Source organism: Gavia stellata, chromosome 2 (assembly GCF_030936135.1).
Source record: "Gavia stellata isolate bGavSte3 chromosome 2, bGavSte3.hap2, whole genome shotgun sequence".
Classification (NCBI taxonomy): Eukaryota; Metazoa; Chordata; class Aves; order Gaviiformes; family Gaviidae; genus Gavia; species Gavia stellata.
Window position 1 is genome coordinate 95,646,688 of NC_082595.1, and position 26,524 is coordinate 95,673,211.

The following is a 26,524-nucleotide window of genomic DNA, read 5'->3' on the forward strand; positions in this document are numbered from 1 at the left end:
TGATAAAGCTATCTAGCGTCAAGGCCACAGGGAGCAATGTGCTGGACTACAGAGAGCAGATGCTATTGGGATTCTCTGCCTGTGTGTCTCGTGGCCATTCAAAGAACTTCCCATATTCTTGCTGTGAGGTCCAGAAAGCTTCCCACCAGAGCTGCAAAGGTAAAAGCAGGCTTTGAGGATTCTGTGGACAGAAGTGAACAGCCAAACCCCAGACCACAAGAGAAACCACCTATTTTCAGCGTACTGCATAAACCCATGCTAAGTGTGTCCCAGGAAAGTTTCCCAAAGATCATATAAAGAAAAAAATAAGAGAAGAAACAAAGTAACAGTATTTGGAAAGAAAACTTAAGAAAGCTAAGGACTGAAAACTTACTAACAGCACCTATCTATTCTGCTGCATGGGCAAAGTCATAGCGGGTGATCAGATATCCCAGACTGACTAGGACAGGCACAAAATGGAAACCTTTTTCCAGAATCGTGAATAATTTTACTAGATCATTATTTTGTTGCAAGTTTTACAACTGGGAGGTAAGAATTTCCCTCTCCTCCTTCCTCATAAACTGCAACCCTGGAAAAAGCTGGCAAATAGCCATAAGAGTCTCATATTAATCCCGGAACGTTACTTGCATCCAATTTTTCCTTTCAAAACCGATTTATTTTCACACTACCATGCAAACATATCCAGGCATCAGAACAAGAGGACAAGCCAAACTGTGCTCTTCAGATTCAGTTAGGCAAAGAAGTCATGGTTTCAAGTTCCTGTAGTGTTCAGTCATCCAAAATTAGAGTGGATACATAAACTATCATTACAAGAGTTCTGGAAAGTGGTGAGTACCAGAAATAAGTTTGCAGTTGTCTTATTGTTTTATACTCTTCATTCATTTCTATTCTCCATGGAACTCTTGGTTCCATGATTCCCACAAGTCACAGAGCTAACATTTAATATTTCAACACTGGAAATTGTTTATGGTTTCTTAACTCCAAGAACTGTGCAACAAACTAAGCAAGCTAGTAACCATAGCAACTGTGGTAGAGAAAAAACAAGTTTCAGCTATGAAAATGCAGTGTATTTTTAATTCTTGCAAATGCTATTCTTTCATATTCTACATGTGAAAAATTCATTAAATATGTACAGTAACTAACGTATGTATCTATTATGTACTAAAAGACACTGCTTACTACTGTGCTGTATTAAGTACTCCATTTCTCTCTCCTCTCTCTTTTCCTCTCTCCCTTTATCAGAGCACTCCACTTTCTTCTGCTTGCTTATGAACACCTGTATAAAAAAATTTAAAAGACACGTCAATGGTTAAGAAAAATGCACTCTGTCTAGTTATTTTTATGCAAGTAGATTCTAAGTGTCAGTTATCTCTCGTGTCCTATTAACAAACAGCTTTTGTAGCATGGTGTCCTTGAATTGGCCATGAAGCACTCATATTCTGCCCATTCTAGGAACTTTGCTCAGAAGGCATTAAATAACAAGCCCATGAACACATCTGATTATATAGTGTGCCTTACTATACAATGCAGTTAAAGGAAGCAGGACTGAACCACTGTTTGGAACTGAAATTATTTTAGGTACCCGCATCCCATGCGGGATATGGATCTACATACCCAAAGAGAGTATTACATTAAGCCCTGTACAATCTTACACAGACACTTCGCTTGCAACTATTGGTTCTTAGTGACGGCAAGCAATTACACTGGTATTAATGAATACAAGATAGAAACACTGAAAAGTTTTCCACTCAGCTATCTGTTCCATCTCAATTTTGGTATTTTATGAAGACTTGAGGGATAGAACTTTCAGGAAGAAAAAGATCTCAAAAAATTCATGAAAAAAATTCATGAAAATTTAAAATTCTTCCGTTTGGATTATTTGAGGACTTTAACAGACAAAATGATTTGAACTAACTGATATCTTTCATCAATACTTAGAATATGTCTAAATGAAGAAGACTAAACTTCTTGTCCTCTCTTACAAAACAATGCTTATAAGTATCTGCCTGTAAAAAGCTTTTACATCCCCAAAATTTCAGAAAGCAGAGTGATGCACTTTTTTTTTTTTTTAATAGGAAGAACCTAAACCAAAAAACTGTTCCCAAAGATTCGGCAAAATATCAGGAAGCTACACAGGTTTTGGGGGCTTCTTATTCTGTTTTAGGAGGCTTTTTGGTTAAACTAATAATCTTTCTAATAAAGATGTGTGCACACAAGTTTCCAGTACTTCAGTAACACTCTGGTAAGTAAATTTTAATTTACTAAAATAACACACCAATTTAACAGAATCCAAAAACATACAGATCACGCCTCCAGTTCTGTAAGCATGAGACATCCATGGAATGAAAAAATAAAGAGCCTAGATAAAGCCAGTTTTTCCTCTGTTGACTCTGTGATTTGGATAACAAAGGCCAGGACCACATGGTCCTGCTGGAGGCATCTGGTTGGAGATGCACGAGGACAGAAACAAAGCTGCGCAGAACTTCCAGCACATGCTAACTGCCACAAACAGCAGGATTACTGTTTTGGACTAGCGGGAGGTGGCCGCATCTCCACAACTCACAGCACTTCCTTTAGAAACGTCTGCTTTGGCAACTCCATTTATCAAATCTATTTTTGTACTTGATGTTTATTTAGTATTGTATTAATAACAATATTGTTTTAATGCATTCTTTTTCATTAAATCCGTGAAGTACTTTAACCAAAACAACATGGACGTAACATTTTTATCAAGTGAAGGAACAAAATACCACAATAAATAGAAATTTGGACACAAACCTAACATGCCAATTTATTTTTTATTCTCTTTGTACTACCAGAGCCTATTCTGAACAATTCTTCCTCAAAAACATGCAGATTTCACTGGACAGTACAAGTATTTGCTACAATAACATTCAGGTACATTACTTAGATGACATAAAAATCTTCAAACACTGTACTTCAGAAATAAAGAAACTGACATACAGCTTTGATGAGATTGCAAAATTATGCATTATTTTTAAAATGGCAAACACTGCTTATTTTTCTTTCCATAACCAAATGATAAACACTGTACCAAGGAAAGATCACGCACAGCAAGAGATACTCTGTAAGTTCAGACATCACATTCATACTTCATCCTTACAATATTTTAACGTAGTTCAGGAGGTTGCATCTATTTAGACCAGTGACTTGTAATATCCTGTACCTATAATAAATAATGGATCCACTAAATCAATGATAAGGTATTACCTTATAAATAACTGCCAATTCCAATGACACATCAAGACAATGTTCCTTACAAACCTTACCACCACTCTACCCAAAGTTCACAAAGTCAACAGCAATTACTGAACATACAGAGAGTAAAAGTGTACATACAGTCAAACAGGTATCTTAACACTCAAATTTCAACATATGTAATATATGTCGCACACATTAATCCACTAATTAACGCAAAGTTTGATAAGGGTGTCACAGGTTGTGATATTTAATCTTCTGGCATCTCTTAAATCAAATGGCGAAGATGCACAGTCTTAACTTTACTTGCAAGTATGCAGACTTAACTGGAATGTTTAGAAGGGATAAGCAATACATATCCCAACAGAAAAGTAAAATCACATCATAATTTTAATAATTAAACCGTATTTACTTCTGTAATATCTGCCCTGACCAAACCTTTGCACAGTGTCTTAAGAAATAACGGGTTTTCCATGCTGACAAGTACTGCTTTTATATGTGAGGAAGGTCTGAAGTAATTTGCTTCTTGCAAAAATTACTTCTTCTCTCCAAGAAAATGACTGAAAATACTCTAGACCTTCTATTACAATATTGAAAGCTTAAACTACAGAGCTTAATGTAACCACACACTGACAAAGAATTCCAAGCAAGCTACAATTCATGGGCATACTCTGTTTTAACCTGGCTGCTTTTTACAGGATACTCTCTCTTTCTTCTCCAAAACCAGCCCCTTCTGAGGCTGTAACAGTGTGGAGCTCTGATGAATCTTTTGAAAGCCTGGTATAACTTGAACGCTGGCTCCGCTTGTGAGCAACACTCTTCAGGTTCTCATTCTGAACTGCAGTTGAATTGGATCCTGAGCCAGGGTGCAGGATAATTGGAGGTGAATCTCTGATACCTTGTATTTCTTCAAAATTTTGATTAGCTCGATTATTTGGAGCACTGTTGTTATTTAAGGTTACTGTACTAGGGGTTCTATTTAAATTATAGACCTTCTGGCAAGCTGGCCAGTTCTCTTCTGGGCTACTTGCTATCAAGCTGCTTTCAGAAGGGCTTTTCTTATCTTCTGAGCAAATCGACATGCGAACCACAGCTGGATCTTGAAGGCCACTAAGGCTGTGTGGAATTCCTCTCTTTCCACTGTGACTGTCATCTTCAAGCTCGATGAGATTTGCCTTTTCAAGCTGTGAATCATCTGCTCCTTCATTATGGAGGGAATGATTTGGAGAACTTTCGTTGGATCTTACGCCGGAGTCAGACGAATCTTTTTTATCCAAAAGGGCATCTGTCAAATACTCCTTTGCTTTGATGAAGGTTCTAATAGGTTCAGATCCATGTTCTGGAGATTTGGGCTGCTTCTCTATTTTGCCATCTGTTTTCTTATCTTTACCTTCCTTAAGAAGTGGAGTATTATCTGATTCCTCAGTTCCTGACTCATCTTCATCACTTGGAAGTTTCTGATACCGGAGAGTAACTCCCTTAAGTTTTAAATCTGCAGCCTGGAAAATACTTGTTCTTTCCAAAGACTTCTTTCCTGGGAGAAGCTTGGAACCAGACTGATCAGATTTTTCATCTTCTTCAGTAATAGGATCCAAAGGAGATGCATCATTAGTAGAAACGCCTGAAGTACTGTAATCAGCAACATCATTCCTCTTCAGCAAGAAGGACTTTCTTCCATCATCTTGTTTCTGTTCACCATCTTTTCCTTTTTCCTGTTCTGCACTGGAATGCAAGGAACCCCCTGATGTACTCTGCCCCATATAGAAAGCACTTGAGCTGTGAGGGGAGGACCTACCACTTACTGTGGTAGAATTGGCACCTCCTTCTAACTGTGACATTTGAGCAATATACTCTCTATATGCATCTCTGTATTCTGCCTGTACCTTGTCAGTAAGCTTTGATATTTCAATACTAGAATCTTGAGAGTTAAGACTTGAAAGACTTGGAGTTCTACGAGTTTGTGACTGGGGAAAAAAAACAGAAAGAGAGAGAGATAACAGTTAAATGAACTATTTATTTTTACTTTTACTGATCTTTTTAAATTAAATCACTCATAGCATCAAGTATGTGCTTAAATGGGTTTTTTGTTGTTGTTGTTGCTATGAATAGATTATGCAAGTGGAATTGTCAACGCTATAATTAAAATATGCTTATTGTAATCATATATATGCAATCACACACATGTTCACTAAACTTACAAGTGTTCTTATTGTTGGTCCCCATAATAGAATATTTCGACAAAACAAGCATTTTATCCAGTGCATTTGAGGCTAACTCTTTTGAGTATATAACAATTGAATTTGTATGTAAAGATGGGCTTTTCTAATACATTTTTGTACATCTACAAAATTAGCATTTTGTATTAGAAAGACAGCAAGAGTTCATCTAAATGCTGAACATCTCTTAAAAACATTTTTAAAAGACCCCCATCCTGTGTACTTCAATATATCCTGGCAAAATTCCATTGCATATAGCTGATTTCAGAAAAATCAGTTCTTGGACAAACATATTCCTCTTTGCCCCTACCTCTGCTCTCTTCTAGTGTGCAGACAGAGCACTCCATAGGCATAGGATACCAGGCCATCTATTAAATGCTAGAACCAAGATCTAGCATAGAGCTGAACAAAGCAAAGGAGTGGATTGTGGCTGAACATACGGCTTTGTGTCGTGCATATAACGGGCTGCTTACTACCACCAAGAGGCCGCACCTCGAATACTGTGTTCAGTTTTGGGCCCCTCACTACAAGAAGGACATTGAGGTGCTGGAGCGTGTCCAGAGAAGGGCTACGAAGCTGGTGAGGGGTCTGGAACACAAGTCTTATGAGGAGCGGCTGAGGGAGCTGGGGTTGTTTAGCCTGGAGAAGAGGAGGCTGAGGGGAGACCTTATCGCTCTCTACAACTACCTGAAAGGGGGTTGCAGAGAGGTGGGTGTTGGTCTCTTCTCCCAAGTGACTAGTGACAGGACTAGAGGAAATGGCCTCAAGTTGCGACAGGGGAGGTTCAGGCTAGACATTAGGAAAAAGTTCTTCACTGAGAGAGTGGTGAAACACTGGAATAGGCTGCCCAGGGAGGTGGTAGAGTCACCCTCCCTGGAGGTATTCAAGGAGCGTGTGGATGTGGCATTGTGGGATGTAGCTTGATGGACATGGTGCTGTGTGGTGTTGGGTGGGTTGTGGCTTGTTATTGTTGTTGTGTGGCGTGGGTTTTGTGGTTGTTTTTTTTTTTTTTTTTTTGTGGGTTTTTTGATGTTGTGTGTGTTTTTTTTCTTTTTTTTTTTTTTTTTTTTTTTTCCCCAGGTTGGACTCGATGATCTTACAGGTCTTTTCCAACCGTACTGATTCTGTGATTCTGTGATTCTATGTATGGTGCCCAGTGCACTGGAGCTGAGGCACTGGCTTAAGCCGTAAGTACTTTAGGAAACCTACTCAACTTTGCAGTGCAAAGAGGTGAGATTTTGAAAGACTGTTGAGGTATTATGTCTTATTTGGGGCAACACTGAAAATTAACCACATTTCAAAAACCTACCTTTTACCAGAAAACACTATCAAAAAAAACCCTAAAAGGGCTTGGGTAATTTTAACAAGCTAAATATAAACAGGAAAACTAATGTGTGGATTCAAACACATGAATGAATTTAAGATTTAGAACAGAATTGCTTAATCATGTAGATACACCCTCTTGGTCCATCCTTCTCTTTCTCACCCTCTGTTTTTCTTTTCTCCTTCCCCCCACCTTCTTCCTGCTCTTAAATGCATCCTTCTTATCTTTCTTGTTTCTGTTCATCATCTTTTCCTTTTTCTTGTTCTGCACTGGAATGCAATGCAAACCAACATGTTTCTTTCCTTCTCAAAAGATGCTCATAATCCCCCCAGCAAGCAACATACACAATACCTGAAGGTTACCATTCCATTATTCTCCTCTACATTACTAAACAAGTATTACTGACAGCTTTTCATAAGATCAATAATGTTGTATATACACCAGAATACTGGGGAATAGCTAAACATGATTTACTAAAGGAAAATGGTGTTTAAATGACTTCTATCTGCCATGACTCCTAAGCAATTCAATGCCCAAAGCAGAATGCAAGAATCTCAGAAATGTTAATTCTTGATTTTTTTATGCATATTCACTACTATTCATCCATACTCACAGCAGCTACGGTTTCTCACCAAAAAGAGAAATATTGTATTTTGTTGTGCATTTCCAGCAGTACTCTTTCTTTTACAGAGAAGCAGCAATATTTTTAATCAGTATCAACTTTAAAAATTCCAACAGGTGAATTCTAATACCTTTCTCATTCTTTTGATTCAACTTCAGGTAATTATATGGGCATCAGAAGCACTATTTATTTAAACTCGAATTTTAAAGAGTGTTTTAAAAAAGATTTCCTTGTACTTCTTTCTGTGCTTCTGACACAAAAACAACATAACAAATGTAAGTCATGACACTTTGGTTTGGAAAAAACATACATTGATACTCCCTTGCCGGAAACAGGCAGTAAGGGTAATCAGGATCCTACAAACACACACAAGCGCATACGCGCACACACACACACAGAGAGGTATCTGGCATAGAAATCTATCTCTGGGATATATATCCCAAACCTCTTTTCAATGACAATTCTGAATATTAAAAATATCACCTATAGCTAGTAATTTGGGGTGTCATCCTATTTGATGCACCTTCAAGATTTTATAATTTAGACTTCCAGAGATGAAAAGGCTGCTAAATGTTTTGGTTTAGGGTTTGTTTTTCTTTTGTTTTTTAATTCTAATCACTATTTAGATACCAACTCATTTGTCTTATTTCTTAAAAAGGACAGAGGAAAATCACACACTTTGGGTGATTTTATAAGATACAGAAGAAAATTGACCATAACCTATGGCAGAAACTGTAGCTAGAGAAGGTTGTCAGCTCTGGAGTCTATGAATAGATTATGCATTGTCAGGACAAGGCTCTGATGTCACGGAGCACTGTAGTTGTCTGTTTAAAAAAAACCTAACAAATGTATCTGTAATCCTTTGAGTTGCGTAACATCTGGCTAGGACATAGCTAAAATATTTCATACACAAAGCCTGAATACTACGATAAACAGAAATTGTGCAGGATGCTGCCCTAAGCTAGATGAGAAAAGCACGATAGCTTTGATTTTTTTTTCTTGAAGAGTGATTACTGGAACAGTTGAATAGTTTTCAGATGGCAAAGAGTAAAGACTTTGACGCAGAGAGTGTGGTTAGAGTTTACATCTCTGCAAAACTGGTCTTTGCCAAGACGGAGAACTGAAAGTACCTGAACTGTCACAGTAGACTTATTTCTTGACCTGTCTATATCCAAGAATGGAAAAAACCCTTTACCATACAGGTAAGCAAGGAGAATACATTCCTCTATTAAATACCTGCCAACTTAAGTTACTATGGCGTGGAGGAGCTTCATCAAGACCAATTGTGTTGAGTTCTTCAAAGCTGAAGTTAAGTGTGTAGGGAGCTTGACCAGAAAGACCTGTAAGCTCAGTGTGAGGCAACTCAGTGTTATGCCCAGGACGACGAGTAAGTTCACTGTGAGGAATTGCAGTGGTAACATGCTCAGTTGTTCCACGAGGATCTTCCTGAACAGCCTGATTTTCTGAATTTCTCATTTCAAGTATCTTAACACACAAAAAGAGACAATATAAATGTAATTATATAATTAGAAGTTGTTCTCAAAATTGTTAAAGAAGTATTCTATTAAAAATAGGAACAAGGAATTCACAACTGTAAAACTGTACTTGCGTATGTGGTTGTGATCAGGGAAAAGTATGAAGAAAAATCTGTTCACAGATCTAGTGCATTTGTTGTCTTTACTGCAAATCACATTTTAATATTTAAGAATTTTTTTGTATTCACAAATTATTCTTATTACTGCTCAGACCCTTAAAAGAACTCATATGCTCCAAAACACTAAAGTTCTTGTAAAACTATGTAAGTGATAAATTACAGATTTAAAGCAAAACCAAACACTTCCATTTTATAGCTTAATCAACCTGAATCTAACAATAAATCTCCTCTTGTAATTCTCAGTGTTTTCAAGACTGATTTAGCAGTTGAGAGACATACTGTTTGTTATTTTCAGAAAGAAAACTGGCAATATACTAAAAATACTTAAGAGAAAACACAGTTCTCTCTGATGCATAACCCTCACTGTAAAACTGTCATTTACTCTCAGACCGGGAGGAGGGAAATGGGAGAAATTAGATATCTATATATATGCTTCAATAATAGTACGCAATACAGCATTCTCGCGTTATACAAGTATATGTCAATTGAATATTGTACATTTATCTCATTGGCTTGATTTTTAGCTTAAGTTTCTTTAAAAATTATGCTTACAGAATTGTGTGCCATGCATCTCTAACAGCCTGGCTGTCCAATTCCTCGCATTAGTATACTTTGAACTCCCTGATTAACTTTTAACGGAAGGACAGAGGCTTCAAAGAGAATTAAGTTCTGACAAGTTCATTAAACTAGGCAAATTTAAAACGGGAAAAGGGAACCCATACAGGAAAAACAGATCTTACAAAAAGAGGAGGCAAAGCTTCAGAGTTCACAATCAATTAAGATGCAAATCCATAGGCAACCAGTTCTTCATTAAAGTGCTCAAGACAAAAAGACAAAGTAACAAAATAGTAAATGCATGCATGTTTTAAGATGATACTGATCATCCTAAAGATGATGCTAACAAGAAAGCAACAGGAAAGAAAAAAAGATAAGGTTCACAATGAAAAAGACTAATTTATGATGACCTGAATACTGAAGAGAAAGTCCTACCATGCTCCTGAACAGGTGCCAGTCACCAAAATTCATATTCATTTCTTTTTTCAGTTCATCAATGTTGCACTGAGCCAAGACACGGCCATTTATATTTGCCTAAAACAATAAAACTAAATAATGTAAATTACCAATACAAGATTTACAGCATGGCAGTAACAGACTAAAAAGGTAATTAAAATTTGATATATTGATGGGGACTACTGGTGAAATTCCCCAACATCACTCTTAAGTCCAATCCTATATAATAAACACATGTTTTAATAAAAGAATATTTATTGATGATTGCTGATGAACAAGAACCACCTATGAGCCATGAAAAAAATGAAAATATTAAACCTATCAAAAATGCGCATATGAAAGGCAATATGATTGTGTTCTATAAACAGACATAAGGAAACAACACATCAGTGGTAGAAAATTTCACAGACAATAAACCACATTTATCTGCCTAGATTTCTCAGACTCAGAACACAAACAGACTGCAGACACCCGAGTATCTGAAGATAATCAGACAATTAAGTCCCAGGCATCATCTGACCCTTGGCTTGAGGCATCTAAGATCAAGCACTATGTCCATCAAGTTGCCTCCCTGCATAAATATAGGCTTATATTCCTCCCATCATCAGAAATATCCAGGGATAGAAGACTAGACTTCTTTCTAATTTTCATCATCATTCAGAGATCAACACAAAAGTGCATAAACACCATCTATATTCCAAGAAGGTGATTCCTTACGTTAGGCATGTTTATACTGTGCTTATCTTCCAACAGCACCAAATTCAAGAAATGGAACCATCTTCACCACTCACAACAGAAGAGATGTGCCAATTGAATTGTTCAAGGAACATGTGGACGTGGCATTGCGGAACATGGTTTAGTGGGCATCGTGGTGTTTGTTGGTTGATGGTTGGACTTGATGATCTTAAGGTCTTTTCCAACCTTAGTGATTCTGTGATTCTCGGGGTGGGGGGTAAAAAGGATGTTGCCACCTGGATATAGAACACATTTGCAAACCTATATATCTACACATGGCAATTTTGAAAACGTTTTTCTTGCTTCTTTTCTCAAAATAACCAGTCTCATCAGCATTTATATTTCTCAGTCTGTTTTTCCTTTTTGAGAGAGAGCATTTTCTCTGAAAAATATATGTTTGTATTAAAATGTCCTCCAAACTTGGCACACATAGAAGTTAGGATGTTGTTTTGACATTTGATGTGTTTCAATAAACATTTTCAAGAAAAGAAGCAACTAAGTATTTCCCTTTCCTTGTGTATCTCCATGTTTAGATACTAAATACATTAATGAAATTCAGCTGATACCTTTCTTATAGTTGCAGAGTACTGAGATAGCATGCTCTGGTCCAGACCATCTATCTGCTTTAGCTTCTCACATACAGCTTCCACACTCATTGTGCTCAGAGACACATGTGATACTCCTGTGGTCGATCCTGAGCCTGCTCCTGCTCCCTGTAAGAAGTGAGAAAATGTGCACATCAGATTTGTTCAAACACTCAAGTACACCCAGAATTCCACAATATACATTAACACAAATCAAGCTGTGTTCAACTACATTTTAAAATTAACAGATGAGAATAAGAATGCACGGGCATTTTTAATTACTGTCAGAATATCTATATATTGGGAAACATTTATTACAGGTATTTATATGAGAAAAAGCACAGCATCTTGAGTCCTGCCTATGTGAGAAAATAACTCTCTTAAATGTTGTTATTTAAGAAAAGCAACATAAAAATCAGAAGTATTAAGTAAGGGTTAATCAATTTCAAATGCACTTTTACTCAGAGTTTCCCCCTGATTCTAGCAGTCAGCTTGGTTTTAGGGTTGGTTTGTTGTTTTGTTTTAAATAACAGAGACACAACTTAGATTCTCCTGTCTTAAAAGCTCCTGATTTAGTATCAAAGATGACCTAAAATATAACTCCTCAATTACTTGGATTCATTGGGCAATTTTAGCAACATCTGTCCATTTTCCAGAGGTTCCTTCAGCTCCACGTATGCAAGATCAGCCAAGGGGCTGCATACCACAGTATGTCACTGCCCTCCAAGATACTATGAATCTGCTTCATGTATCTCCAACTTTGGCAAGACTTAGGTAGAAATTACTCACAACTCAGATCTGTAACATACTGTTAACGTTGCCAGCTTCTGGGAATTTCAAAGAAAGAGTGGAAAACCAAAACAAGTGCATCTGCAAGTAGTCAGTATACTAAGACACAGTATGTTCTCAAAAAAACCCACGTTCTCCCTGGATGGGGACCTATGCATTAAGTAGGAGCAAAGTGGAAAGCTCTAAACAGTTAGGCTAGTGATTCCAAATTCCTAAAAGCAAAATCAGAAGCAGTTCTATCAGCTATGAAATACCTGTATGCCCTCCTTCTGGGAGGGAGGCTGCACCCTCCCCATTTTTATGAATGCAAAGTTTTGGTTTCAGCACTGTAGATCATGCACCAAATGAAGCTCATTTTGGGAGGATGTAAAAGAGCTTCCAAAGTTTCAGAACTCATCATCACATGCATAAACCCTGGCATGTAAAAGTGCATTTTGACTATCCAGAGTTCAGTTAATCAAGTTTGACTATATTCCTCAAATTACCAATGAAGGCTGTTTTTATCGTCACAATACTTTTTTTCCCCATTTTTATTTAATTACATCAAAGTTATTTAATCTTTCAGAATTAATATAAATTAATAGATCCAAATATATTGGTTATGAAAACCAAGGATTATCACACAGAATGGCATTAACCACATCTGAATTATCTAAACCAAGATATTTAAGAAGAATTTATTCAACTATTAATTCCAAGGCAGCAATCCAAAACCCCATTATCTACTACCATTTAACCTCAGAGTTATTTCTAACTTACTGTTATCAAAGATACCCTGATCTGGGGAGGTAGGCACGCTCCCCACCTAAACTACTCTGAGTTTCAAAGTTTAGATGCTATTACATGTAATTCCCCCAAAGTTCTCTGCCAGATGTGCTTGAAATGGACTTAAAATTGGCGAACTATCAACTTCACTCAAGAACACTACAGGAGGTTACAGGGAATCTAAGCCCAGCAGTTCACACACTTGCCTGAAAAAAGAGCTGGGGCACTAATCTTTGTTCCTTTGACCATTTATAATTTTTTTTTGTGATGTCAAGTGGACACTAAACAAACAAAAGATATACACCAATTTCTGGATAGGTAGTCTACCTAAATTATTGCATAACAATTAAACATTGTAATTCCACTACAGTCTAGACACCTAATTTAGGGACTTGGTATTTCTTCTGAGGACAAGACAATTTTCAGATTCTGCAATGTCTCCTTAATCAGGTGCCTACAATACCTAATTAGTTATCATATTAGGCATCTAGAGGAGGAAACTCAGGTCTTAATCTAGTCTGATTTTTAGAACAGCTAAGAGCTTTATCACATTAAGGATATAAGCCAACCATTAAACTGATGAAGATGACAGGAAGAAGCTTCATCCATAAACTGTTTATCATATACTTCTTTTATGTACACCTCTATTTTTCCTCTTTAAAAAAATCACTTTGAGTTTTTCTTCAGAATACCAGTTTTGTCTATTATTTCCCCATAAACATACTATTTACTATTGGTATGAGTTAGATAATACATCAGTAAAGAAAAGGTATTAAGTTAATTCAAATCTTAAAATTTTTTTTGAAAGAAAGCTTATCAATTAAAATAAAAGAAACTGTTATAGCCAAAATTACATTGTGGCACTACTAAAATAAATGATCCCTTAGCAATGTGTGTAAGCAATTGCCTTTGTTCTCTGAATCTATTAAATACATTGTCTATCATATATCTACAAATAAATGAACTTTTAAACACTTCTAATTTAACAGTTCTCCTTCAGATCAAAATATTTTTTTTAACAATCAAGAACAAGTCATTCTTTCTGCATGCATTAAGAGTTAGTTTAGAAACTCTTTTTTCTGTGTATAAAAAAAATATGGAAAAGCGCCAAAACATTTATATTATTTTTGTTCAAGTGTGAACTGTTTGAAATAGATGCACATTAATCCAAATCACTCTTTATAAAAAGCACTCTCCAAAGAGTAAGTAATGTAATAGCTTTAGGGATACTGTCATCATGTAAGTGAATTAAAACTGTACTTAAACTGACACATTTTTCAGCCTTAGTGGTTTTGTTAGAGATGCTTAAAGAACATTAGTCTGAAAAGTATTTGCCATGCAAAAGCTAAAAGCAGCTTGTCAAAACAAACCTCAAGGCTAGTAATGAGCATTAGTTTACAGACAGCCCAGCATGAAGTGCCAGTATGATAGCTTCTGAAATGACTCTGAAATAAGTGAACAATAATTCACAGAAGGTGGCTGTACCTGTCTGTTTTTGTTTAACCCAGACTTACATGGCTTCGAGAAAAGGACAAAAAACAGAATGAAAACAAACAACAGCTTAAAGCGACATCAGAAAGGTTGAACATACAGATGACATGCTTTGAAGTAAACAGGAAATCAGTGTTAGGACAGAAACGGGATTATTTTCATAGTGTGATGAAACTTCTAAGATACACCTTCAGAATATACATTTAGTATATGCTATACAAATACTCTTTTCCTATGAGCAGACTACTCCATTTTGCACTTGTAAAAAAGTGACACTTGCTGTATTTTGTTTGCATAGAAGTTTTACATTATGTTTCTGATGGAGAATCCTGCTTTTAACCATTCTCCTGCCATTTCAAGATCACATTATACCACCAATGCATATCAAATAACTTTGAAAACTTGTATCTAAGCACACACACACCCCACACCCCCCAAAAAACCCAAACCACCACCCACAGAACTGAAAAGGTACTTCTTTTAAGAACAAATATTCAAAGTGCAAAAATGCCATATAAAAGCACCTGGAAAATCCATATAAGAAAACTCCCATGCCACACATTTTCATTCATGCTCAAACTTTTGAAAAGTACTTCCAGTTTCTTAAAGAATATTGTATGTTTATCTACACTACATGCTCCGGGCCATGTTAGTTCTCATTCAAAGCACACATACTACTTCTTAAGGTATTATATAGTCAATGCAGTATAAAAAAATGTATTTAAATAAAGTAATTATATTGCAACAAGCTGCATCCTAATTACAATTCACAATGCAAATTAAAGCACACAATTAAGTTTATGACATATAACCACTGCTAATGCTAGTTTGATTTCTAACATAACAGGGGATACTACGAACAGATATTGGTAACACTACAATCCAACGATGAACTCTTCAGAAGAGCACTCTAGAAGTTTTTGCAGTTCCTGTCACAAATAACCATTTGTATAGTAAAGTCAGCAGAAATGCATGTTTGCCTGCCATCATCGATGTGCGAAGGCTGACATCTTAAGTCAAGCCTATTTTCATTAGCGATTTAAGATGACACACTAAAATTTGCAAAGCACCTTCATGTTGATACAACTACATAGATGGTAATGGTAAACTTACCGTTTTGACATCTATGTTTGGTCCACTCAGTAAAGAATAGTAAACTACAGTCCGAGATAAACAAGTTTTTAGACAAGTTTTATCATCAGCAACAGAATCCGAACATAGAAGGTGGCAGAAGTCGAACTATTTATACAGGATGACTGCTGTCAAAATATTTCTGATTTCCGCTAAGCTCAGCTAACCTAGACTTACACTGATTTTACAAGACTAATGATTAGGATCTGAAATTTCAGAACTCTGTCAACTCCAGTGTCAGACTGACAACAATGGCAGGACATTAACTAGATCACGTAACATCCTTAACACGAGGAGCTCTGCCAACTCAGGCAGTGAGTAGCAATGATGATCTGTGTAAAAAAAATTGATACTGCCAAAGAAACTGGTTTTTACCCTGTAAGACTTAAAACATTCAAAATCATGATTATTCTCTATTTTACACAGAAGTAAAATTGCAACATTTCTGGCTCCTTGCCAGGTTTGCATGAAAGACAATTTTTATTCTACACGCTCCTCTTGTTTTCAGTCATCAAACCAGTTACACACCTTGGTGTCCATTAACTACTTTGTACAGTTTTTTAGTTTATTTCATTACTTTGCATGCACCATTCCATTTAATAAGTAAAAGCTGTATCATTTATATAGTGGCAATCAATTAAGAGCTACCTAAATAAATGGATGAAATTATTGCACCCATCACCTCTGGGTAATTGCAGTACCTAAACCAAGTATAATACTGTTTCCCTTCAAAGAAATTTCAATAGTCTACCAAAGACGTGTTTTTAGAATAGATGAAACCCTGATGAGGCATCCTGTCAGGCACACAGAATACCATACCCTGACTAAAAACAGTCTCGTAAACTACCCAAGAGATTGTCAAAAATTGAAAATTTTAGATTTACACTGTAGGTTAGATATTGCTAAGTCTTAAAAAGTGTATGATCTGATGCGCTGTACTACACAGATTCACAGTAGTATAAATTAAACTCAGAAATAGATCTAATAAACTCCTCCATTATTGTTATTTCAAACAAAGTTTCTTTTCAATATTCTAACTCCTGTATTTTCTTACCTACAGCCAATAGACAACATAACTTACACGAGCCTTTTAAATTGCTGTTTGAAACTGCAGCCTATGTGTGCTTAAGATACACACTCAGAGCAGCAAGCAGAAGAGCAACCAAGGTTTGCTGGTTTGCTGCTGGAGCTCATTCACTACTTTGCCCTGAGACTATATGCCACTTTTCCAGGCCTGTGTCCCTTCTCACAGTCATGGATACACAAATACTTCAGCCATCACTCTATTACTTCCTCAAAAGTCCTTAGTTTTTCTTCTTGCACTGACAAGCTGCAAAGGACTGGGAAGAGAACAGGATACTGACATAAGGAATCAAACACAGAGAAGGCATCGGTATCTCCAAAAATATACTACAAGAAAAACTTACCCCAAAGTCATCCTTCACACAAGGTAGCTAATGACCTGGGAGAGAGAACTTTAGGGTACATTTGCCATTGCGCCACCCATACATGGGTGCTCAGTGAAGGTTAATTGCAGTTAAACACAGTTCTGGAATTTGTGTGGGTTTTTTTTTCATTGCACAACAATGGAAAGACATTTTTGCAATGATTTACTAGAAGAAAAAATAACCGAGATCAAACTGTAACTGTTGGCAACAACTATCAGCAGCAAGTATTAAGAGAATGATGACAATCATATTAACCTCTTTGCTTTGGTAATAAATCACGATTTTCCATCGATTCCCACAATTAAGAGTTAAAACAGATACCCATAAAGACAACATCTTTGTGTGGATACTTAGGATAAAACAAAACAAGTCATGGAAAAGGTAGATGTTAGCATTCTGACTCAAAAATAAGCTTATGACCCACGATTTTTTTTTTTTTTTTAATTTCTATTGAAAGTTGCTTTATGCTGTGTTAGCTGCAATAGCTTTATGCCACCAACTAAAGAAGTAGGGATCAGGTGAGAGAGCTGACTAAAGCAGAAAAAACACAGTTACTTAATTCTAAAATCTAAGCGCTGAATGACCAGCTGTCCTTCACTCTGTTTAGCTACCACAACACTCTTTTTACTGGAAGCTCACCATAGCTACTAAGAAAGGCAGGGGGACAACTACAGGGGAAAAAATAATACATCTTATAAGTGAAATATTAGCCTTAAATTCATTCACGAACTACATTAGTTTTCAACTACTCTATTTGCCCACCAAAGCCACTGATGCAGTGTTAGTGAACTGCCATTATGATTAATGCAGACTCATTACTGCTGAAAAAGCAATGAGATGCCAAAATTTCCACACCACATGACTACTCATTTACCATTGAGGGGTCTGTGGGTGAAGGAAGCCCCTCATCAGCATCCTCCTTGATAACATCCTAACAACAACAAAATATGGTTTGGGTAAAATGATCAAGGGCTTAACAAAAAATATGAAGCAAACAGTAATGAGAATGATCTCATAATAATACACAATTCAACAGCAACACATTTGTTTTCCTTAAGTGATTAAAGATTTTACCACCTTTTAACAGTTTTGCTCATTGTATCAGTATCCTAGAAATAAACTGATTGACAAGTGAGGCTTTTACTTTTTTAGCTTTCCTTAGTTCTTAATTCCATTTGAACAGCCATCTGTCAGTAAAATAAATACTGTTAAATAGGAATTCTATTATTCTATAGGAAGCTAGAAAAGTCTGCTCGTTTTTCCTTTTCAATGGGTAAATAAAGTTGAATTATATGTACTTACAAAACTAAGCTACAACTGATGCATACTTAAGATAAAATGTATTTTGTTTTACTTAAATATTTAAAACATTCCTTTCAACTTTTTACTTTGGCCTTCCAATTTCTAGTATTCTCTACAATATTACAGGATGTCATTTTATCTTACAAAATTTGAAGATAAATTTACAAGTTCCACTCTTTTTTGTACAATATTACACTGTATCAATTTCTTTATTGTAGTACAGCTGGCATTTTCATTAAAATATCTTCCTGTCAATATTACAGATCATGCTACTCTAATATTTATACCTGGATGTCAGAACTGGTTTTCCTCTCTAAGTAATTTCTAAAGTTAAAACAAAATACATTTCACATTACATGTTAATAACACCTTTGCATAAACTATTTGTAATATAGAGCTTGTACTTTGTCTAATAGTGAATCATCATTAATAACCTTCATTTTCATTACTCACTATATTTATTGTCTAGGTTAGTATTTGAATTATCCTTCAAAATACTTACTAGGCCATTGTTCTGATCTCTGGACAAACTCGTTTTTAGTGGTGGACGTGAGATGAGATGAGAACTGCCAGGGTAATACCTTGGCATGTAAAGATATGGGGCAAAGAATGGCTATGGAAAAAAAAAATGTAACAAAAAAGGGACAAACAATTACACAAATCAAAATGTAATAATAAAATAAAACTTATTTCAACAAAACACATCCTCTAGTTGAGTTTAATAAAGTGAAAAATAGCAATTACTAATAGCTGTCTTTACTTTTTGCATTGAACAGAATTCAGTCAAAAGCTCTGGAGGAAGTTCTTCAAAACCCCCAGTGCCAATGGGTGCTCTGGCATGGTTTTCTGGAGGAACAGAGTTAGAGTAGTTTTAGTAGCTAGACTCTAACATCTGTTCGGAGTATGGGAAAAGGATCATTTAAGGATAATTCTGATAATTTCACTCTCTCAGACCTGCTAAGCTCAAAATTAGATGCTCTGTAAAACATATAGTGTTTCATAATACTGAAGACAACTGTACCAAAAGAAAAAAGTGAGATACATAATAGCATCACTAGAACTTCCCATATTTGTGGTAACCAATCTGAAGGCTTCCACAAATGCTAGATTTTATAAATCTATAAATAGATTTTTATAGCAGACAATATTTGAGCTTTGTTTTGTTGGAAATACGTCAATGCATGTTGTTCAATACAAATACCATTTTAAAGGACAATGTTAATTATCAAAAAACAAATATCATAAAAGTTTTTTTTTTAATAGAAATACTTTTTTTTTCCCCCTCCACAAATATCAGTTAACCCTAATCATGATTTTTATAACCAGGTTCCTTTTATTCCTTTTTACTAGCAAATTTCAAGAAAATAAACAGTATCCAAGTTTCAAAAAGTCTTCTCAGCACATCAGTGTAAAGGGTCCAAATGAGAACTCAGGCTTTTAATAAAGTAATTTCTAGAAGATATAGATATCTCAGAATTACAAATATACTTCCAACAGAGGACTCCATATGCTCCAATCTTTCAAGTTTTAAAATCAACTCTATAAACATGTTCCATGAAATTCACATGCTACCCACTGGCGTGCAACAAAACCTGTGTGTATGTATGCACGAGCTTGCATTTGAGAGCTATGAACCTTACAATTGGAAATGCAGCTAGGAAATACAAACTGCTTTTCCAGTATTGTCAAATTTTGTTTTGACCTACCTGTGAATTTCAGCTAGGTTTTGAAATAGAGTTTAATCTCCTTATCAATTCTCTTTTTAGGCAATGTAATGGAAAGCAATAGAGCCTTTAGACTTTAGGAAAGCAGAATTACAGTGCTCATTGCTTTCGATTCATTACCCAGTTCTTAAAAAAAATATACAGAAAACTCAAAATAATGGCTGTATTACAGATTTCTGATGTTTCTACACATAGCATTTAAAAAACTGTATTACCCAGCTATTTAACAAAACAGAACATACTATTTGGTTTGTGTTTCTGCACATGACAAGATTCTGACTAGTCTACTGCACCAAATTCAGCATACAGTAAACCATTTTATGACTCAATGGCCAATATATGAGGGAGGAGTAAAATTTGTTGAAGTATTCCACTTTGGATTTGTCTATAAAGACTAAAAAACCTCTGCATTCAGAAGCAGCTGTAAATGAACAGAGAAATTAAAGTTTAATTCCTGCATACATCAATTACTTAGATTGCACATGCTACAACTTTGAGTAATTTCTGGAAAATACAAATGGTTCCATATTCTTAGCTGCCAGAGGTAGCCTTTGCACACTCTTTCACACAATTACCACAAAAAGTTCATATGCTCTTCCAAAATATGAAGTGACATAATAGGCATTGTAACCATTTGCCTACATGTGGAAGTTTGCTTTGTTTAAATAGGCAGCAGAACCAATACCTAGCCTTTGCCGTACGTTTATTGGTTAGTGTAGGGTGATTCAGAAAATTCACTGATTTAAAATTATTTCACTGTCATAAGGCACAGATTCTATGGTATTTTCTGGAAATTAAACTCTCTTCAAAAAAAGTTCATGTTATTTCTAGAGTAATTAAATGCCTCAGTTTTCCATTAACAGCCTAAACCACACGGAAACTGCCCAAGCATGAAACGCTTAGTGATCACACCGCATTCAAGTGCCTAGGTCTCACTGCACAGACTATCCTCTGAAACACATAGTGAGCACCTGTTTGTTGGTTGTGAGTCATCAAACTACAAAGCAATGAAAAAAATGTGTCCAATAAGGCAATTATCCCACAATTCTTCCATAATTTCTAATTATGCCTTGAGCCCACTTCAGCTACTCCACTGCTTCCCAACCGTGGGAATAATTCTCCATTATAGGCTTGAACTCTACAGACTCAATCTTCATTTGAAGTATGGTGATACAGATACCGTGAAAACATGAGATGAATATAAATACATGTTGGGCATAAACCAGTGTCGAGCTGTTCTCCAAGTTTGCAAATAGCCTAGAAAGCATAAGTGTGGTGTTTATTGTTTTTCCAAGATATCAAAGAATTTGCTCCTCTTTTGCAAAAAAAGTCTTCACATACCATCATTTCTAGTTGCTACCCAGGAAATCCCAATTAGACTTGCCTACTGCTCTGACCTTCCCCATAAGAAACATGATCTCCACAATCTGATCCATGACAGCAGCGACTTTGAGAAGCTGAACTTGAATCCAACTTGTAGCCAGGCCATTAGACAGTGGAAAAATGCACACATCCAGCATAGTCCTATACTGAGAGCCAAAGTGCCAAATTGAAGAGCTGCTAAATGGGAATATAATCTTTCCTTTACGGCTACACAAAGGGAGAATGGGGTTTTAAACCGAAAATAAATAGATTATGTCACTGAAAGTTCAAGGTCCATAACACAGGAGCATCTAAAGAACAAAGCAGAAACATACATAATTAAAAAAAATTGTATTTCCTAAAAACAAACAGAGGTTTTTCCCCAACAGCTCAAAGGCTTTTTTCTTAAGCACAAATCAATGCTTAAAGACAGGAGGACAGGAACCATATACTGGTCAGAATAAGGCATCTATCCCCAGACCTTAGGGCGTTTTTGCATAAAATTCAGGCATTTCCACAGAAGCATCTGAACCCACTGTGTTGTGTCATTCAGGTATCCAAGACCTCTCTCAGAAACTTCTGCTGGAGAGAGCCTATTCTTCAGTTGCTGTTCTTTTTTTAAACATCATTCTTACAAAAACTTCTTGAGAAGTGAAATACGACTGAAAATGTTGAAGGAATGAGCCTTTCAGTCTAATTTTTCCACTATCATAAGGTCCTCATCACTTAACTCAGTATATGGTGTTCATGACAGCACCATTATGACTCCAAAGTAATGAATATAGCTCTTTGTCAATATCTGAAAGTGTGAAACACTAAAAACAATTATACCTTAGAAGAGCAGTATAAAATTCCAGAGGGAAAGGCCAAAACAGAAGTATTTTAGTCTTCAGCAGGCAAAAAAGTAAGCATGCCTGTAAGCATGTATATGCATTTAAAACAAATGAACAAATAAACTGATTGTAAGAACAGCTTATGACTCACCAATAATTGTTTTTGCAATGCTTATTAGAGCCAAAAAACCATACAAGTTTCAACTGTGTATCACCCCATCCTTTAAACCTTGTCATGTACAGTAACACAGACACAAAAACAGAGCTTCCAATTAAACACCTACTTTAACAAAGCTGAGCTAGTATCAGCACTAAGATTAATGTTAAGAAGCATTTATCAGTGTTGGACTGCTTCAAAGTATATGTCACCTTAAGTTATTTTCAACAAAACAGTGTATTGTCACTGTATTGAGGGTATACAAGAACAATTTTAGAACAGATAACTTAAAAAGTTTTGTGCTACATGTATTTTTTCTGCCTTGGTTAACAAACACTGATTTAGGAATAACTCAATTTTCTTTCCAGCTTATCAGCTTCACCATTTACCTATGGTCAAATCTACTTAAAGTTGAGGCCATTTCCTGTATACAGAAGTAAGCTATGACTTAAATCAGCTTTCTACTTTTTTTTTTCCTGATAGTACTGCAGAAAAAAAAGTAAAAAATAAAGTTTAAAAATACTGAATACATCCCACAAAAATAGAAAGTTTAGACTCGATCCAACTATACAGTAAAGCACTTCATTCAATTTTTAAGTGAGCCATGCCCAGGGCTATGTCTTCTGAGGCCCACAAATAGCTCAGAAATGTAGATTTTATGCAATTTATGTTGACTCCTTTAAACTAGTGCAACACCAGTTTAGGGAAAAGATCCCAGAATAACTTTTTAAAAGAGACAAAAGGGAAGACAGACATACATTCTTGTGATGTAGCTCCCCACTTGAGTTTCTGTATGTTTTAACCAAAGTCACCAAGAAAAAGCCGGGATCCCTTCCAATGTCTGTGAGCAAGTATGTGAACGATTGAGTGCAGTTTACCACACAAAAATAAAAAAACCCTGCAATATTGTCAATTGAGCAGTGTCTCAAAATGGTTTGACCTTTTTTCCCCTTGTGTAATTTATTTTTCTGATGCAATTTACCACTTTTCTCCCCCAGACTACTGTGACTGAATATTACTGTGAAGTTTACCAACTTTTGGACTTTTTTCCATTCCTAAATAAAACTTGCATGGGTCTTCTGATATTATCTAGACGACATCTGCAATATTACCAGATTAAATCAGAACAACGTAATTGGTTCTCGATTATTTACCCGATTGTAAAATGGATGCTGAGGTCCTGTCATACCACTATAGTAACTGCTATGAGGTTGTGGTGATAAAACTCCGCTATTGAAAGGTCCATTGAAAGAGGTTGTAGAAGAGCAAGCTGATGAAGGCTGACTGAACAGAGATGTTGCTCTAGCAGGTGCCTCATGTAAAGGCAATGTGGGATAAGGAAGTCCTCCAATATTCATTTGATCTCTTGCAGCACGAACATCTGAAATATAAAAAGAGATTTTGCTTGAAATATTTGAAAAAGTTTTGATTTGTTTGCCAATTCATTACAGTACATTTTTGTGTATTTAACTCCAATCAGAACTCATCAAGTAGAACATCAAAAGTCACTTTCAGCTGCATTCGGTTGATTTCTCTTGAGGATCACATATACACAGGAGTCTTTAGGAGAGTTAGAACAATTTATTGCATACATTTACACAGAATATTAAATGCCTCTCAACATTCTCTCTCAGAGAGAACAAGTTACAAATCCCAACCCAAATGGGAAGAAATGTAGGAATACATCATGCCAAGTATGTCTCTCATAGTCAGACCTATACTGTTTCTGAAGTGACTGTTTCTAATGAGACAGAGCTTGTGAACAAAGTTAGGCCAACCCACTGCAGCTATCAAGTGCAGACAAGGAAGTTGGAAAAAAGTAAGAACAAAAAGGATTCCAGTTGAAGACTGAAGAAAAGTGCCATGACAGAAAAGACAGGCAAAGAGAACTATTAATACCTGAATTCAGTTCCCACATAGACTACTGACTGTCATACCGAAGACTCCTAAGGATCCTATTTTCAATTTAAAGTTCTGGTTTTCTTCAAAGCTTTAGCATCTCTTAGCAGGTGGAAATGTTAGGATGCCTTAGCCTTACTCCAGAGCCAATGGCAATCCCTAAAACTGGACAAGAAGTGCCATACCACGCATCACATCAATCCACAGCAGCAGTGAGCAGTCAGAACATTTAATGCTGAGCAAAGTGGTTTTTTGTTAAACGGCAGAACATACCTGAACCTGACTGCATTTTTTGAGACTACAAGCAAGTAAAGATAACTGCTTAACAACCACTGCACAATAAACAACACTTACCCTAGGTTGAATATAAATATCATAGTGTAGCAGACTAAAAAGTAACTCACAGGTGCCAACTGCACAGGTATCTAGTGGGGTATACAAATGGAGACGTTTCACTTTGTTTCACTGGCTTCAGTTCTACAGGATCTTACTGATACTATTAAAAATCGTTAACAAAGATCGAGAAGTCAAATTGCATCTCTACTACTTAAATATCATTGTGTGTATTGGTTTCCTCCATCTGCTAAAGCAGTCTTCAAACCAAGAACAGTGGATTCCCCTTTCCAAAAGAGATGCTTTAGTCTAGTATGATCTAGCCTTTACAGCAAAACTACTAAGTGAAACTGAATGGCCTGTTACTGAAGAACAAATCAGGATTCTGCATAACATGCAAAGCAGTTCTACCTAAAATGAAAAGAAATAAAACAATTGTCATTTTCCAATTATTTGAAAGCATACTCACCTGCAATGATTTCTCGTAGCTTGGGATCTAAGTTTACAGTACATGGCAAAAAGGTTCTTACATCCCGTGCAACAAGAACAGGTGTTCGTGAAGATAAAAATACTTCAAAGTTCCGTATATCTCCATCAATTTCAAGTAGAGGTTCAACATCTTTAGTTGTAGGAATATTCTTTGAAATTCTGGGGGAAAAATAATTAGATAAATCATAAACCATGTTTATCACAGTATGACACCCATTTGCATAGTGATATTCTAGGGCGAAATACTAGTACACTTGCATCCATTCTCCCTGTTCTCCGGAAAATGAAAAGAACCCATAAAGCTGCACTGTCTGCAGAAAGAACAATCTAACATTTTATAATATGCAAAAAATCTCAAACTGCTAAGTAATCTGATCTAATTGTATGCTTCAGAGAAATCTCAAAGCCGCCATACAGAAGACTAAAATCAGGTCAGGAATTTATAGATCAGTAACATCAAACCTAAAGTAAGGGGAAGTTAACACAGAATCACAGAATTGTTTAGGTTGGAAAAGACCTTTAAGATCATCAAGTCCAACCATAAACCTAACACTGCCAAGTCCACCACTAAACCATGTCCCTAAGTGATTCATCCAGACACCTCTTAAAAACCTCCAGGGATGGTGACTCAACCACCTCCCTGGGCAGCCTGTTCCAATGCTTAATAACTCTTTCAGTGAAGAAGTTTTTCCTAATATCCAATCTAAACCTCCCCTGGTGCACCTTGAGGCTATTTCCTCTTGTCCTGTCACTCGTCACTTGGGAGAAGAGACCAACACCCACCTCTCTGCAACCCCCTTTCAGGTAGTTGTAGAGAGCGATAAGGTCTCCCCTCAGCCTCCTCTTCTCCAGACTGAACAACCCCAGTTGCCTCAGCCGCTCCTCATCAGACTTGTGCTCCAGACCCCTCACCAGCTTCGTCGCCCTTCTCTGGACACACTCCAGCACCTCAATGTCCTTCTTGTAGTGAGGGGCCCAAAACTGAACACAGCATTCAAGGTGCGGCCTCACCAGTGCCGAGTACAGACGGACAATCACTTCCCTAGTCCTGCTGGCCACAGTGTTTCTGATACAGGCCAGGATGCCTTCTTGGCCACCTGGGCACACTGCTGGTTCATATTCAGCCAGCTGTTGATCAAACATTTGTCAACATTAACCTCAAACATCCCTTCAAATTCTGGTACTCCAGTCAGAATTTCCATGGTTAAAAATCTCATTTTTAAACTAACATGTCTTGTAACAGGAACACTCAGGCATCTTAGACATTGATCAAAACCCAATTGTGCATGATTTCGTGATAGAAAGTGGAAAAATAACTGCCTGCTTTTGAGTAATTCACCTCCTAAGGCAAGAAGCCACAAACAGAAGAGAACAACAAAACAATGAGACATGATAAATGTAAGGGACTGTTGATGCATTATGACTATTGTCAAGCA

General features: G+C 36.4%; 1 protein-coding gene across 1 annotated transcript in view; it reads right to left on the reverse strand.

Annotated features, from left to right (window-relative positions):
• Nucleotides 1–2,779: 2,779 nt before the first annotated feature.
• Nucleotides 2,780–26,524, reverse strand: part of KIDINS220 (kinase D interacting substrate 220) — an 83,197-nt gene continuing 59,452 nt past the window's right edge. Inside the window, exons 23-31 of the mRNA XM_059828102.1 lie at nucleotides 25,069–25,247; nucleotides 23,522–23,748; nucleotides 18,794–18,904; nucleotides 17,864–17,920; nucleotides 14,405–14,437; nucleotides 11,348–11,494; nucleotides 10,026–10,124; nucleotides 8,618–8,866; nucleotides 2,780–5,183 (exon numbers count right to left, since the gene is read on the reverse strand). Coding sequence (XP_059684085.1) covers nucleotides 3,912–5,183; nucleotides 8,618–8,866; nucleotides 10,026–10,124; nucleotides 11,348–11,494; nucleotides 14,405–14,437; nucleotides 17,864–17,920; nucleotides 18,794–18,904; nucleotides 23,522–23,748; nucleotides 25,069–25,247 — 2,374 coding nt within the window. The 3' untranslated portion in view covers nucleotides 2,780–3,911. The remainder of the gene's footprint in view (nucleotides 5,184–8,617; nucleotides 8,867–10,025; nucleotides 10,125–11,347; nucleotides 11,495–14,404; nucleotides 14,438–17,863; nucleotides 17,921–18,793; nucleotides 18,905–23,521; nucleotides 23,749–25,068; nucleotides 25,248–26,524) is intronic.